At 39.5% G+C, this 18,064-nt stretch overlaps 1 protein-coding gene across 1 annotated transcript in view; it reads right to left on the reverse strand.

Moving 5' to 3' along the window:
- ATP13A5 (ATPase 13A5) overlaps positions 1-17,795 on the reverse strand; it is a 116,513-nt gene extending 98,718 nt beyond the window's left edge. The window contains exon 1 of the mRNA XM_025377760.1: positions 17,615-17,795. Within this exon, the coding sequence (XP_025233545.1) occupies positions 17,615-17,677 (63 nt within the window). The 5' untranslated portion in view covers positions 17,678-17,795. The remainder of the gene's footprint in view (positions 1-17,614) is intronic.
- Between the last annotated feature and the right edge of the window lie 269 nt (positions 17,796-18,064).

An 18,064-nucleotide genomic window follows, 5' to 3' on the forward strand; every position in this document is an offset into this window, starting at 1 on the left:
AAAAAAAAAAAAAAAAAAAAAAAAAAAAAAAGTGTAATGACATTATAATTAAACTAGAAATTTAAAACAGAATAACTTAAAAATTCCCAAATATTTGGAAAGTAAACAACATATTTTGAAATAATACATGTAAGTCAAATAAAAAATTACAATAAACATTATGAAATCTTTTGAACTGAATGAAAATGAAAATTGAGAAATAAAAATTCATGGAATGGAATTAAGACAATTCTTACAGAGAAATTTACAGCTTTAGATGCATATCTTAGTAAAGAAAAAAAGTTTGAAATCAATAAACTAAGCTTCCAACTCAAGAAGTTATAGAAAAAAAGCAAATTAAACCCCCAAAAAGGAAAAAATTACAAAGATGAGTGCAGAAATAAGACAAAGTAGAAATACAACACAATACAATACAATAGAGAAAAACAGCAAAGCCAAACGGGTACCCTGAAAAGATTAATAACATTGATAAACTCATCAATAAATACAAATATTTTATGTTTATTACAGAAAATTAATGTGCATTTTAAAAGCTCCCTGCAAAGAAATCTTCAAGCTCAGAGAACTTGTGGTTCCTTTGAAATATTTATGATAGAAATGATACTATTATTTTACAAACCTCTTTATAAGTAGAAGAGATGAAAATTCCCCCAGTTTGTTTTATGAAGCTATAGCATGCTCAGACACCAAACTCTGATAAATATGTGGCAAGCAAGGAAAATTACAGGCTAAGCCCTGTCATGAACATAGATAAAATAATTCTAAAATAGATTATCTAACTAAATCAGTGATATATTAAAAGTTTAGTACATCACTACCAAATAATGTTTGTCCTAGAAATGCAAGGATTTAAAAATCAATCAGTGTACTTTGCCATTCCATGTACTTTAATATTCAGAAGGAAACTCAGAAGGCCATCTCAATAGATAGAGAAAAAGACTTATACAGTTCTACACCAATACATGATTTAAAAAATTCTCAACAAATTAAAAATAGATGACAACATCTTTAAGCAACATCATGTGTAATGATGAAATATTGAATATTTTCCCACTGCCACAACCAAAATGAGATTGTCAATGATCACTACTCATATTTATCAGTACAGTATTAGTAGTCTTAACCAGTGCAATGCAAGAAAGAAAGAGAGAAAGAGAGAAAGAGAGAGAGAAAGAGAGAGAGAGAGAGAGAGAGAGAAAGAGAGAGAGAAAGAAAGAGAGAGAGAGAGAGAGAAAGAGAGAGAGAAAGAGAGAGAAAGAGAGAGAAAGAAAGAGAGAGAAAGAGAGAGAAAGAGAGAAAGAGAGAAAGAGAGAAAGAGAGAAAGAGAGAAAGAGAGAAAGAGAAAGAGAGAAAGAGAGAAAGAAAGAAAGAGAAAGAGAGAGAAAGAGAGGGAGAGAGGGAGAGAGAGAGAGAGGGAGGGAGGGAGAGAGAGAGGGAGGGAGGGAGGGAGGGAGGGAGGGAGGGAAGGAAGGGAAAGGAAGTAACAATTGAAAACAAAAACTAAACTATGTGCAGATAACGTGCTATATACATAAAAATATCCAAAAGAATATACAAAGTATAAGAGTTAATAAGTGAATTTATTCAGATTGCTGAACACTAGGTCAATATAGGAAAACCAATTGTATTTGTATACATTAGTAACAATTTGAAAATTAACTAAATACCTTCAAATAATACCTTCAATAATAAATACCTTCAAAGAAAGAAATCAATTACCTTATAATAATTCTAACAAAGTTGTACAAGACATCTAAACTGAAAAGTGCATATGATCACTAAGAGAAAGTAAAGACCTAAATAAATGAAGAGCTGTATTAAGTTTGGGGATTAGCCATCAGTAATCCAATTTAAAATCTCTTCAGACTTCTGTGTGTGTGTGTGGTAATTGACAACTTGATTCTAAAGTTGGAATGGAAATGCAAAGGATGTAGGATAGTCAAGACAATTTTTGAAATGAATAAATGTGGAATAGTTATGCCACCAGAAGTGAGGGCTTACCACAGAGCCACAGTAATTAAGAAAATGAGGTATACACACAAGTATAAACAAAAACAGCAACAAAACAAAGTCCAAAAAGAGACTCAAACATATTTCTTCACTTGCGAGAAAGGAGCCACTGCAATCTGTGGGGGAAAGGGTGATTTGCTCAACAAATAGTGACAGAGCAGAACGAACATTGCTGGAAAATAAATGAGTACAACACCCCCGCCCCACCCCACCCCACCCCACTGATTTATACCATATACAAAAATTCATCTGACATGGCACAAATATGTAAATGTGACAACTGAAACAATAAATCATCTGAAAGAAACCATAGGATGAATTATTTTATGAACCTCAAGTAGGCAAATGTTTCTTAAACAGAAAATTTAAAAAAAAGACAAAGCAAATGTATTTGACTTTGTTAAAATTAAAACCTTCTGGTTGGGCTCAGTGGCTTATACCTGTAATCCTAGCGCTTTGGGAAGCTGAGGCTGGAGGATTGCTTGAGTCCAGGAGTTCAAGACCAGTCTGAGCAACATAGAAAGACGCTGTCTCTACATGTTTTTTTTTTAATTAGCCAGCAATGGTGGTGCACACCTGTTGTTCCAGTTCCTCAGGAGGCAGAGGTGGGAGGGTCGCTTGAGCCCAGGAGTTCAGGGCTTTGGTGAGCCATAATTGCGCCACTTCCACTCAGCCCGGGCAACAGTGAGACCCTGTCTCTAAGTTTTCTAAAAATATATAGAAATGAATGCTTAAAATAAAGAAAATTAAAAGGTTCAGTTGATTAAAAGGTCTCTGAAGAGGCCAGGCATGGTGGCTCACACTGTAATCCCGGCACGTTGGGAGGCCAAGATGGGAGGATCGTTTGAGCCCAGGAATTCAAGATTAACTTGGGCAACATAGTGAGACCACATCTCAACAAAAATTAAAAGTGAAAAAATTAGCCAGGCACAGTGACACACACCTGTAATCCCAGCTATTCACAAGGCTGAGGCAGGAGGATACCCAGAGCCCAGGAGTTCAAGATGGTAGTGAGTTGTATTTGTGTCACTGCACTCCAGGCTGGGTGACAGAACAAGACCTGTCTCCTCCCACAAAAAAAAGTCTCTGGAGAAAATAGATAGATAGACAGACGGATGTAGATATAGATAATGTTATGTCTAGATATGAAAAGGACTCATATTTAAGATATATAAAAACCTATTACAAATCAATTAAAAATAAATATATAATAAAAATGGGCAAATGACTTGAATAGATATCTTACACAAGAGAATTTCCAAAGAGATTATAATAGTCAACAACCTGCTCAATATCATAAATCATTAGGAAATACAAAATAAAGCTACAGGGATATGTCACAGTCTAGAATAGCTAAAATAATCCTAAAATGAAACAAAGTTGGAAGATTTACACAACCATATTTGAGAACTTACTCTGAAGTTGCACAATGACACAATGATATAACCACAGAATAGCTAAAATTAGAAAGACTGAACATATAAAGTGTTGGTAAAGATAGGAAGCAGCTGAACTGTCATATGTTGAGAGTGTGAACTGGGTATATACATTTTAAAAAACTGTGTTGTTAACGATATGACTGAGTGAATAACTCCCCTCTTAGATTTTTGCACAAGAGAAATGAATGTATATGTCTCCCAAAATATTTGTACAAGATTCAGATATACTTTATGCATAAGAACACGAAACTGGAAACAATCTGAAGGTCCACAAACATGAGAAAGATAAATAATTTTGTGTTTTCATACAATGTAATAAATAATACAACACAATAAAACATAATGAACCTCTGATGCACACATCAGCATGGATGAATTTCACAGATCTATTGAGCAAATGGAGTACCATAAAGCAATACTATTCTATCCTATTCTATTCATATGAAGTTCAAAAATGAGCAAAATTGATTAAGGATAGAAGTAATTGAATTGTACACTTAAGATCTCTGTACTTTATTGACACCACTTTACTTACACATGTCAGCAGAGGGTTAAAAAAGAAAAAGTGAGGTGAGTTTATTACTGTTCCAAGCAGACAGAAAGTACATTACTTTAATTGGGATAGATTGGGAAAGAGAAAACAGCAGCACAATTTGAGAAATTAATGAAAGAAGAAAGGGCCAAAGAAGAAATTTACATGGGAAATAGAGGGTTTGTTGACAGTAACCACCTCCTGGTGTGGATGATTGGTAAGAGTTGACTTTCACTGAAGCAAAAGTAAAATCAGATCCCTAATAAAGAATATAGGTGAATATAGGTGAAGAGGTTTCTGTGAAAGATGCTGCATATGACTGGGGATACCTCAATATCAAAATGTCAGAATTTTTTCTCTTTCAGTTAGCAAGAAGACAAAAACACAGAAAGGAGAGACAGAGAGAGGAGGAAGAAAAAAAAAAAAGAAAGAACCCAAATTTACATTCCCACCAGTACAGTCACTATGGAGAACAGTATGGAAGTTCCTTAAAAAACTGAAAATAGAATTAACATATGATCCAGCAATCTCACTGTTGGATATATATCCAAAAGAAAGGAAATAAATATATTGAAGAGATATCTTCACTCCTATGTTATTATAGTCCTATTCACAGTTTATTCACAGTTGCCAAGATACGGAATTAACCTGTGTCCATCAATGGATGATTAAAGAAATGTGTATGTTACATATACACAATGGAGTATTATCCAGCCTTTACAGGGTACATGTGATATTTCGATACAAGCATACAATATGCAATGATCAAATCTTGGTAATTGGGGTATCTATGCCCTCAAGCAGTTATCATTTCTTTGTGTTAGAAACACTCCAATTTCATTCTTTTTGTTATTTTGAACCCTTAACCATCCTCTTTTTATCTCTCTTCTGCCTACTACCCTTCCCAGCTTCTGGTAACTGACAGTCTACTCTCTATCTCCATGAATTCAATTTCTTTCTAGCTTCCATGGATTAGTGAGAACATGCAATATTTGTCTTTCTAGGCCTGACATATTTCACTCAACATAATATCCTCCAGTTCTAGCCATGTTTTTGCAAATGACAGGATTTCATTCTTTTATTTTAAAAATGTTATACCATAAAAAAGAAAAAAGAGAAGGAAAGAAGAAAGAAAGCAGCTTGTAAATGTCAGAGTAACTTTCTGGAATGTGTGGTTCCTTGAACAAAGATGAATAGAAACCATGTTTTTGCTTCTTTGATACACTGGCCTCATAAACCTTGGTAAAACTCCTTTCTAGATCGTTTCTGTTTTCCCAGAGGTGTGTGGCTGGGTATGGGACTTGAGATTTTTAAAGAATCACTGCTTTATCTGGTATTCTTTTAATCAAATACTTTCAATCAGCTTGTTAATGTTTAGAGTGATTACAGTTTATCACAGTGTATTAGTCCATTCTCACACTGCTATAAAGATACTACCTGTGACTGGGTAATTTAAAAAGGAAAGAGGTTTAATTGACTCACAGTTCCACACGGGCTGGGGAGGCCTCAGGAAACTTACAATCATGGTGGAAGGGGAAGCAGGGCATGTCTTACATGGCGGCAGGTGAGAGAAAGAGCAAAGAGGGAAGTGCCAGACACCAAACAACCAGATCTCGTGAGCACTCACCCACTATCATAAGAACAGCATGTGGGAAACTACCCCCAAGATCCAATCACCTCCCACCCAGTCCCTCCCTTGACATGTGGGGATTACAAATCGAGATCAGATTTGGGTGGGGACACAGCCAAACTATGTCATACAGTATATGTTTTCATCTTGACCAACTAATCAAAAGGAAAATTAGATTGTATAAATGATTATTCTTCTGATGTAGTCAGAGCCACTCAGATTTTTTCTGAATATTTACACACCCCCAGTAAAATCCACTAAGAAATTCAGGGTAGAGGAGAGAACCAGGAGCAATGTTTGTACAATAAAAGGAAAATAAACAGTAGCCAGAGGTGTTGTTAATGTAAAGATACTGGAAATAGGATGAAAGTGTCTGAATCTCAAACCCATTATACATGGTTCCTTGTGAGTTTTGCCACTTATTACCTGTGAGCTCAGGATTTAATTTCTCTAAGTCTCGGTTTCCATCTCTGTACTTAGAGGAATATTAATAGCATACATGTGGAAAAGCAGTGAGGCTTAAAGAGAGGTGTAAGGTGTTGAGAGAAAAAGCAGCTCAGTCAATGATAACAGGTGATGATAGGTTCAGTCACAGGAGGAAAGAGATGACTTTCAGCTTTTAGTTGCAATATAGCGGATCAAGACTGGTAATAGAAACAGCCTGTGTTCCATGAGGCCAGGAACCCAGATCTGCCACCTATTAGTGAGTTGAATAGCACAGAAATTGTGCCCATCTTCACACAGACTTGATTTGTATTCTGTCTAAACAGTGGTGTTCCTTCACATTTTTGTTTCCTATAGAATTCTGAAAGAGGTACCACAGCCCAAAAAGTCTTTTTCTAGGCCCAGAATACAAAGGAAGCAATCTGGATTAGGAATAACAGTGAAATATGCATGCACTTTTTCACAGAGGTTATTGCTGTAAATTGCAACTTAGAGCCAGACTTTCCTTCCAGGTCTGACACCAGAACCTCTTTTCTTTATACCCTACCCCACTGCCTTCTAGAAGCTCTTGCTTCTGTCCTTTGCTCCACTATTTACCAGCTGTGATTTAAACTTGCTGAACTTCGGATTTTTCATGTGAAAATGTGGCTGCTTGTAAAATGCATCAGAAGTAGTTTGGTGTAGCAGTTAAAAGCTGAAGATACGGCATGGGAAAACCAAGTTCAAATCATACCTCCACCATGTAACCACATATAAGACTTTGGCAACCGACTTTACTTCTGATGCCTTAATTTCCTCCTCCACAGATGAGAATAATAATAATCACTATTGTCTAGGGTTATTGTTAGAAACTAATAAGATAATGCATGCAATGCATTTAGCAAAGTTCCTGAAACATTTTGAGCCCTTAATATGTGTCAAAAATTATCTTGTGTAACAAACTCGATAAAATTTCAGTAATAAGTGACTAATCCCAATGGACTCATTGTAAAATAGTTTGACCACAAGCAATATGCAAAACTAAACACTATCTGTGAACACCATTGTAAGGAACATGGCTGTGTTTTGGTCAAGGATAGGCCGAGGTAGGATGTTTACATCCTGCGTGACTCAGTGAGTTTGCAGTGTAGGCGTGTAACTCCACTTGTTATCAGAGCCATGTAGCCATAACATGGGAAGGCCATCCCTTGGCCCTATACCATTATTGTCTGTAAAAGGTATAATTGCCTTGCTGACACTATACTGATGTGCTCATGCCCAGAGAAAGAGAGAGAGCCAGAGCTGTCCGTTTTTGCAGACAGACAGAAGTGAGCCAGCCAGGACACAGCTCAGCCCGCTTGCACTAAGAGTTAAGCTGCTGACCTTCAAGGGAGAGCCAGTCACGCAGCTGCGTGTGGGAGCCATTGGACTAAGGAGCCGAGACAGAGCAGTGTAAGAGAGCTGCTGGTGAGAGGGCTGCTGAATAAAGCCTTATTTCACCTACCTACAGCCCCTGAGTGCTTTCAGCTGTCTGCCATTTATCCACCCACTCCCTTCAGACCTCAGCATGGGCTGGAACCTGACCCCAAACATGACAACCATAGTTGAATTTCTCAAAGTGATTGATTCAATGGCTTCCATGGAGCTTTTGCTTTTCTCAAAGAGCACAAGTGGTCAAAACTGAAGTCAGAATAAAGCTAAAAAGAAAACTGCTCACTTTTGCAGTATGTGAAACTCGAGAGAAGGGCTTTAGCATAAACAGCAAATTGACTCAGATTAGTTAGATGCAGTAACTATAAATGCAAGTACACACACACACACACACGCACCAGTACAATCATTCTTTACTCATACAGGAGGAAACAAGTTAATTAACATAATAGAGCACCTTACCTTTGATGTTTGTATAATGTGACCTTGTATATGTTATTTAACTGAGCCTCCATTTACTCAGTTGTAAAATGGATGAGTCGCTACCTCATAAAAGTTAAATGAGAACATACATTAAGTACAGCATATAAAAGGCAGTTTTTAAATTATATTTTTTATTTTCTTTATAGGTAGCTGTTTCACTTACCATCAGAGGTGGAACTAAGATTGGCCGAATTCCTCAGGAAAAGAGAATTATAGGGTGCAGCGTCATCTAAACATGGTTTCTTCCCCAAATTCTCTTTTGGTGGGATTCTCTTTGTCTTGTAGAAGCAATCCCTGGGTTCTCTTCCTGCCTTTTAACCGAATTTTCATTGTATCCAGAGTACTGGCATTAATGCAAAACTGGTATTCTGAACAAGGTCGTCTTTGTTTTTCTGTAAATCCTTTTATTCTTACATTCACTGTTCATGTGTTTAGCCATCTAAAATATCTGTTGAGCACCCACTACGCATAAGCAAAGCAGTGTGCAATTCAGAGTCTTTGGAATGGGTATTTTGGGTTATAGCTCCTAACACACTCACTTAAACCAAGATTCTTACAGCACAAAGTTACTAATCTATTTACTCACCCAAGACATCACATAAACAACTCCCACTATAATAATTCTGTTCTGCAAATGGCAATGCCAGTTTTTGCTTGTTTATTTGTTCTGCTGAGATGGGTTCAGCTTTTCCATGGACGAGAATATTACAACAGCCTTAGAGCAAGGTCGATTTTTCTGTGTAGGTCTAAGCTTCTAGATGCTTGACTCACGGTCAAGGAGATTATATTTCAGTATCTTTTCCTATTATATTTCAATGTCCTTTCAATGTCCATTCCTTTCCAATGTCCTGTGTACATTATATTTCAATGTCCTTCCTGTGGACACTATATTTCAATGTCCTTCCTCTGGCTAGAATTCATCATGTTTTATCTGCTTGTGTTTTTTAAGCAACAATCACAGCACCAAGTTTCTATTCCTTATTAACAATCTGCCCTTTGTTGTCTATCTGGACTTGCCCAAAGGGGTTCCTTTACATGTTATAGATGGGAGGACATTCTCAAAACTGTTTTCTGATCTCTACCTCAAGGTTCTTCTCTTTAATGTTCGGATAATGTTGTCCTTAGTTAATTGATCATGTTGGTATGGTTGTTTTTCTTCAATCTCCTATTACTATTTGGTTTGCCCATGTGTAGTAATTTGAATTAGTTGCAACCAATTACCAAGCATTGCTAATCATAGTTTCATATTATGCCCTGCATTCATGCCATGGAGTACCCTTTGTGTAGCGATATGATGTCTTTTTTTTTTTCTTTTTTTTTTTGAGACAGAGTCTCACTCTGTCACCCAGGCATCTGCCACTGCAAGCTCCACCTCCCGGGTTCACGCCATTCTCCTGCCTCAGCCTCCCGAGTAGCTGGGACTACAGGCACCTGCCACCACGCCCGGCTACTTTTTGTATTTTTTAGTAGAGACAGGGTTTCAATGTGTCGGCCAAGATGGTCTCAATCTCCTGACCTTGTGATCTGCCCGCCTCAGGCTCCCAAAGTGCTGGGATTACAAGCGTGAGCCACCATGCCCGGCCAAGATATAATGTCTTGGATCCCTTTTACTTTTATCTATATTTGACAATAAGAACTAATTGAGTCTATTCGACAATAAGATCCTTCTGAGTCCTTAGGTGTTATTTAATTCTCACAACAACCTTATGAAACAGGCATTATTATTTCCTAAAATAACTATTAATATTCATAAATTATTTGTAGAACAAAGAAACAGTCTTGGAAATGTATGTTCAAAATAAATACTAAATCATTCAGTCTGGAGTAAGATAAACCTTTCACTATCTAGCAGTGTGATTTGAAACCCAACACAAAACAGAGGAACATATCCCACTGTTGGCTACAGGTATTCCCATAATTTCAGCCGGCATTACTATTACAAGAGTGCTAACACATAGTCCTCCTGCAAGTAAAAGCGCAACTAAGGACCTTTGTTTGGTGAGGCCAACAGCAGAGAGCAGCGAGTCTGCCTCAAAAGATAATGAGATAACTGGCCTGATTAGCAAGAACAATTTCTGAAAACAGAATTTGCCCTAGATCAAGGGCATGGGACAACATGGCAAGTTCGGTTAAAAGTCACTTGTAAAATAAGAGCATTGTTAACCAGGGAGGGAGTCTCAGAGATTACTTGGTTCAAATTTCTCTCTAGGAAAAAACAGCTATACAGCGTCCTTCGCAGATGAGCACCTGCGTCTGCTTAAGAGGGGCTTTTCGTTGCCTTACAGGGCTGCATACTCTCTTGTTGGAGAGCTGTGATGGTGTATTAGTTTTCTGTTGCTGCATAGCAAACTCAGTGTCTTAATACAACACAGATTTATTATCTCACAGTTTTTACGGGTTGGGTATTCAGTTAGCTGGGTCCTATGCTGAGCGTCTTACAAGACTAAAATCAAGGCGTTACCTGAGCTGTGCTCTTTCTGGAGCTAAGAGACCTCTTCACACTCATATGGTTGTTGGCAGAATTTGCTTCCTTGCAGCCTTGAGATGGAGGCCCCCATTCTCTTGCTGGTAGTCAGCTGGAAGCGACTCTCAGTCTTAGCAACCACTCCTTACCACACAGCGTCTTCCATCTTCAAAAACGCAACATGGAACCTCCCTTGCATCAGACCTTTCTCGTGCTTTAACTATCTCTGACTTCCGGAAAGGCCCCGTCTCTTTTAATGATTCACTTGATTAGGTCAGGTGTGCCCAATCTCCGTTTTTATTAACTCAGTTGAGTTCATGTGGATTACACCTGTAAAGTCCTTTTTTCCATAGAACATAACAGGAGTCCTAGTTTCTCATATTTACAGATTCTGCCCACACTGAGCTAGAGGGGATTACACAAACGGAACGGTGATCACAGGGGTGTCACGTTATGTTTCTGCCACCACAGATGATTAGGAAGTTCCGGCAGGTGCGGTGGCTCACGCCTGTAATGAGCACTTTGGGAGGCCAAGGCGGGCAGATCACGAGGGCAGGGGATTGAGATCAGCCTGGCCAACATGGTGGAACCCTGTCTCTACTAGAAATACAAAAATTAGCTGGGTGCAGTGGCATGCACCTGTAGTCCCAATTACTCAGTAGACTGAGGCAGGAAAATCGCTTGAACCCGGGAGGCAGACGTTGCAGTGAGCTGAGATCGCGCCACTTCACTCCAACCTGGGCAACAGAGCAATACTCCATCTCAAAAAAAAGAGGAAGTTCTGCCGTCAGGAGAATAAATATGGCTGGAATCTACCAACGCCTACTTTTGTTCTCCACATCAGCCTGTCAACTCTTGGAAGAAAAACATTATGACGGTTCTTTGGGAAAGTGTTTCTAAATTCTTTTAAACACTTCTTACTTGTGACATGCAGATATTCCTCCAAATACACTCACTTCTTGAAATTTCTAAGTATGAGTTTTAGAATAAAAAAAAGTTTTAAATATAACTTCCTAGATTTTTCCTAATAAAATACAGATTATGGCAGAACTTTTATTTATTCTATTCTGCAGAACAGGCTTCTATTAAGGCATTCCAGGACTAATTTTTTATAGCTACATCACACTGGCAAATAAAATTCAGCACATTGAATAAAGCACTTCAATTACTTTCTCATGTACAACTACCAAACCCAAGTCACTCATATCCTCACCTAGTATTTTGAAAATAGCTTAAAACAAAAACTCAATAATGTGGTCTGTTACATTGTGTCTTGCCAATTTCTCACCTACAATCCAGCCTAGAGAAATGTTTGAATCTTGATTCTGTCACCTATATTGTTGTTCTTCCCTCATAGCTAGGTGTCAGTTGAAGAACGATAAGCTTACCTTTACCTCATTCAACCTGATAATATACATGTTGACTGAAAACAGGAGAGAGCCAACAGGGCTGACTTTCAGTTTCAATTTTTTCTTTTCAGTTTTAATCCTTCGAGTGTTTTTTTTGGGGGGAAGTTCTTTATTGGAGGATGACCTTGTGTGTGTAAGATACATTATATTGCGTATGTAAAATAATCTACATGTTCAAAATTCCTGATTTTTCTTTTTCTTTTTTTGAGATAGAGTCTCACTCCATTGCCCAGGCTGGAGTGCAATGGCATGATCTCGGCTCACTGCAACCTCTGCCTCCCAGGTTCAAGCAATTCTCCTGCCTCAGCCTCCCAAGTAGCTGGGATTACAGGCACCTGCCACCATGCCCAGCTAATTTTTTTATTTTTATTTTTATAGAGACGGGGTTTTGTCATGTTGGCCAGCCTGGTCTCAAACTCCTGACCTCAGGTGATCCACCTGCCTCAGCCTCTCAAAGTGCTGGAATTCCAGGCATAAGCCACCGTGCCCAGCCAATTCTTGATTTTTTTTTAAACAACTCATTACATATTACTTGTTTTCTCAATGATAACCTCAAACAATGATCATTCTTTACATTTTAACCAGAAAAAAAGGAAATACCCTCAACACCAATCTCACTTAATATATGTATTCCTGCATTTTCTAATTATTTTTGCACTTTGTAACTTTTGATTCCTTGTACATAAATGAACCACTTATTTTTCATAGCACTTTCCATATCTCACATGTGACCCTCACAAAACTTGTGAGTCAGGAGAGCTAGTGGTATTGTTCTTAGGTAAAGAGCCAAGGCCAAAGAGGTATCAACAACCACATGGTTAGCAGCAGAGCCTTGACTAAAACCCAGGTTTGCTATCTCAGAGTCCAGGGCTCCTCTACTGTTCAGCAGAAGAAAATTACTTCGAAGCAAAATGCACCTTTGTCAGTTCTGTTTTGTCCACACCAAGCAGCCATTTTGCCTTCTGGGGCTGCTCTGATTTGTAATTTTGACATTTTGTTGGTGGGTGTCTGTACAGAAGGGGAACACAGATGGAACTGTTGGGCTTTGCAACTGGTATGAATCAAGCAGCACTTGTGGCTCCAGTGGGGTTAGAATCAAAGTCGTCTTCAGAAAGCAGATGCAGCCTGTGGTCAGAGGAGCTGCCGAAGCAGAGGCTGATATGCACACAGTGTGCCTCCAGACAAACCAGGCTGAGGAGAGCCGCCATGATTACTTTTCCTCCCAGCAGAGTATAATGATAAAATAATACCTATCAGTCATTGAGAACATTCCAACCTTCCTATGGAGGTTCCATGAGACAATGGTCAGGAGATAATCTGTGCATGTATTCGCACACACACACACACACACACACAGAGAAAGATTCCATGGATGCATAAGTGTGGGAAATGCGGTGCACTGTGGCTGGGTGAGGTGGCTCACGCCTATAATCCCAGCACTTTAGGAGGTCGAGGCAGGAAGATCACTTGAGCCCAGGAGTTTGAGACCAGCCTGGAAAACATAGGGAGACTTCATCTCTACTGAAATTTAAAAAAAATTAGCCAGCTGGTGTAGCACATGCCTGTGGTGCCAGCAATATGGGAGGCTGAGGCAGGAGGATTGCTTGTGCCTGGGAGATTGAGGCTGCAGTGAGCTATGATCACACCTCTGCACTCCAGCCTGTGTGGCAGAGCAAGACCCTGACACACACACACACACACACTGTATATATATATATATATACACACACACACACACACACATGCACTATATATATATATACACATACACACATACACACACACACACACACATAGTGCTATACAGTGCACTGTAATGCTCCTTAAGAGATCACAGAAAACCGTAATATTGATATGGTTTGAATGTGTCCTCCAAGGTTCTTGTGCTGGGAGGTGGGGTGAATAAGAGGCGATTAGATCACAAGGCTCTGCCCTTGTGAACATTATTTTCACTCTAGTGGGTTAGTTATTGCAAAGTGGGCTCATTATAAAGGCAAGTTGGGCCCCCTCTTACTCTCCTGCTCTCTTGTGCTCTCTTGCCCTTTTACCTTCCACCATGGGATGACTCAGCAAGAAGGCCCCCACCAGGCATGGCCCCTCAGCCTTGAACTTCCCGCCTCCAGAACCATAACAAATAAATTTATTTTCTTTATAAATCACCCAGTCTGTGGTCTTCTGTTACAGCAACACAAAGCAGACCAAGACAAATATACTCAAGATTTGAGAAGCCCTGCTGTTATTTGCGTAACCGTTTCACACAGTATTTCTCAAACCTAATGGGGAAGGAGAACAGGGAAACGTCTTATATAATACCTACTGCAGAAGATATGTTTAGAAAAGCTGTATTACCTCATTTAATCTTCACCACAATCCCAAATGGTAGGTATTAGAGAGGTCAAATAACTTGCCTAACAGAACTAGAATTCAACTCAGGTCAGCCTGAAGCCAAATCCCATTCCATTAAGTATGGAGCTATATAACCTGAAGGCTTCAGAATTATTTAGGGTCTTGTGTTGTGAAGGCTCCTGTGGGCTCTTAGAGAAGCCAAGGGTCCTGAGACAGCTAGAGAAGACAAGAAAAGTGTACTGCAAATGGAGAGGCTGAGGGAATCACCTGGGCAGGGCAGATTTTTAAGAAAAAGGCAGGTGAAGAAAAGGAGCCTATTATAGCTGGACAGTAGTGAGGAGGGTGGGGAGTGGATGGGAGTACGTTGGAAAAAACAATAAAGACCTGTACAGTGAGAATATTGATTGCAGGGCTGTTGTAAGGTTTTGGGTAAAATGAAAACCTGTGTGTCAAGCACCTAGCACTGCACTGTAGCTGGAACAGTAAGCACTAGCAGGATGAGAACAGGAGATGGGAATGGTAACAGGGTTCAACTCTAGAGGCCAGTGCAAAGCTTTATATCCATGCTGAGCTCAGCAGAATCACCCAAGACTGTGCTTGCACAATCTCACAGCATCGCCCCTCCATCCACTCAGGCTCTCCATGGCTGTTTGATTGAAGGAGTCCATTATTTGCCTCCACTGTCTCTAATGTTTACCACAATGACTCTCACGATTACCACTGATTGTTCGCTTGAAATACTGAGTACAAGCAGAAGTTAGACTGGGCCAAAGGGAATCTTCCTCGAAGAAAGAGCAAGTGGGGTGAGGCTGTCAACATGTGACAGACCCCACTGCTGGGACTAAACTGTGCCCAGGTTTAGTTTGACCTACTGATGGTTTTCAAAAGATGAATTTGCTTTCAAAATTTATCATCGGACTATCTCACATAAAAAGTCAGATTTCTGGCCTCCCTTTATTTATTTATTTATTTTTTACCTTTTAGCTTTAAAAACATCTATTTCTAGAGTCTGGGAAGTCCAAGATCAAGGTGCTGGCAGATCCAGTGTCTGATGAGGACCCTCCTTCTGCTGCATAGATGGCCATCTTTTCTCTGTGCCCTCACATGGTAGAAGGGACAAGGGAGATCTCTAGGGTCTCTTTTCGTTTATTTATAATAGAAACGGGCTCTTTCTATGTTAACCAGGCTGGTCTCGAACTTCCAGCCTCAAGAGATCCTCCCACCTGAGCCTCCCAAAGTGCTGGGATTACAGGCATGAGCCACTGTGCCTGGCCAGGGGTCTCTTTTCTTTTTTTAACTTCCAACTTTTAAGTTCAGGTGTACATGTGCAGGATGTGCAGGTTTGTTACATCGGTAAAAGTGTGCCATAGAGGTTTGCTGCACAGATTGACCTGTCACCTAGGTGGTAAGCCCAGCATCAATTAGCTATTCTTCCTGATGCTCTCCCTCCTCCCACCTCCCACCTTCTGATAGGTCCCAGTGTGTGTTGTTCCCCATCTGGCTTCCTTCTAAAAGACCAGCAATTGCAAGATCAGGACAACAATTTCCTGGAGCTAAGTCACAGCTTCCACAGTTCAGTCATCCCAGCTCCCTCGGGCCTACCTGAGTCCATGGATTACCTGATCAACCAGAGTAGGATTTGCATCTGTGCTCTACGCCCCAGAATTCTGAAAAAGAAATCTACAGCCATCTCTCCTTCCCCAGAACGAGTTAAGCTTACTTAACCTATTACTTAACTTACTTAACTCTATTAGGGATTCCTAATAGAGGTTTCTGGTGAGCGTCTGTAAAAGTGTTTGATCACCCGCAAAAATGAAGAAAACTGGGGCACCTGGCTCATTATTTAATCCTATGATACCAATGTCCTTTCTGTGAGTGAGAGAATTATAGTATCAGGCTATAAACTTTACAAATACAGCAACTAGTTAGAGAAGAATAAAGAGCAATGTAATTTTTTCCCGCACTCTTATCTACATGTTGAAAACATCAGAGCTAACAGAATTGTTCAGCAGCGAACACAGGGGAATAGATTTTCGTTCTTTAAAAGCCTTCATTCTGAAGATTTCAAAGTGCTGTGCTATCGTCAAGCTTAGCGTGGTACAATAATGCAAGCCACAAGTATGAGCTGCCTTCATAATATTAACTTTCCTGGCAGCCACATTAAAGATGTAAAGAGAAGCAGGTGAAATTTTTACTTAACCTATCTAAAATATTGTCATTTCAATGTGTTAACAATATAAAAATTATTAATAAGATACTTTACTCTTTTTTGACTAAATTCTTCAAAATCTGGTGCGTATTTTATACATAAAGCATATTTTAGTGTGGACTAGCTACTTTTTTAGTGCTCAGAAACTACATGTGGCCTGTGGCTGCCTTACTGAACAACACAGACGTAGATGAAATCATGTTTCCTTCAATTAGCAAATAAGAATAGGTGGAGGGAGAGCCGGTATGGATTTGCCCCAGAACTCACAGGGAACCAGGAGGCCAGCCAGGAAACTGACATCATTCTAATCTACAAACCATGTTCTCCAAGTTCTCTGGGGCCCCCAAATGTGCCCTCACTCTGAGCCTTCCCCTGTCTGTCTCTGTCTCCTTTCTTCACTCTCTAACTGGAGCTACCTGTTGTACGGTGAACAGAACAGGATGTGGAGAAGCAGTGGGCTGGATTCCCAGTCTGTCCCTTGCAGGCTAATGACCTTGGGCAAGTTATTTAACCTCCCTGGTGTCAGATTTCTTTTCAATAAAATAGGATTAGTTCTTTCATCACTGAGTTCTGAGGATTATATAAAATCACAAATGTAAACACTTCAGCACCAAATAAACACTATAGTTTTCAACTTTTTAATAATTATTTTTAAGTGTGTGTGTGTGTTTGATGAAAAGAGCAGTGGGGAAATAATTGGAGACATGAGAAATTTTTAAAATATGTGTTAAAAATCCCAGGCCACATTCTACTCCTTCTTTAGTGGTTGATGCTTAAAACTTCTCTCCACGCTTATAAAAAGCATGACTTCAGCCCAAAGCCCCCTAAGCCTAGGTTATGCATACATACCCGAAGCATGAGAATAAAAAAGGAGTTCTTGTTTTCACTAGAGTTTGTTCAATCACACAGCAACCCAGATAATAAGGGGGAGACATCCCATTGAGCACCATGCGGGGCTCTACAAATACTGTAAATGTCTGAGGAAACATCACAGGTTCATTGCATATGAAGATGGCAAGAATTCTATCATCCAGAGGTCGTAAGTTTCTCAGTCCCTGCAGGTTTCGCCACAATAAAATGGTGCTTTGCAGCCCTTAAGGAACCTTACCAGACTGAAACCTTTCAAGGTCTTAAAGCCTGAAGCGCAAATGCTACACTCTATCTTCTAATTTAGCTGCAGTCCCTACTCACAGCATTGGGCACTTCGAGAAGACTAGTAAAATAAAGGGAAGACTCACCAGTTCATCCTCCTCTCCCTGGTTGAGCAAAGCCCGATGGTCCTTCTTACTGTTCTCCTCCATCTAAACTCAGCCAGTGAGGATCTCTCCTGGCTAACTCCTTGGAGAAATGTCAGAATCCCTTGGGCTTCTGTGAACTTGGAATCGTCAAGACTTGTGATTGCTCTTCTCGGGCGCTTTTAAAATCTCTTAACACACCTTGCCTATTAGACTAACAAAGGAAAGAAAGAAAATCTTCTCAGGAGCAGGATTGGTCTGTTAATCTGGTTGTTGTGGGGGTTTTTCCTAGTGTTTGTTTATTGAGCTAGATAAGAGTGCGTCAAGACTTGAGGAATGAAGGGGGAAGAAGCTGGTGAACTAGAAAGACAAATAATTTTGGATGCAATCCATAAATGTCTCCGCCAAGGAATGAAAATAGTCACTTTGCTAATAACCTAAGACAAAAGGATT

Source organism: Theropithecus gelada, chromosome 2, assembly GCF_003255815.1.
Source record: "Theropithecus gelada isolate Dixy chromosome 2, Tgel_1.0, whole genome shotgun sequence".
In the NCBI taxonomy this organism is placed as follows: domain Eukaryota; kingdom Metazoa; phylum Chordata; class Mammalia; order Primates; family Cercopithecidae; genus Theropithecus; species Theropithecus gelada.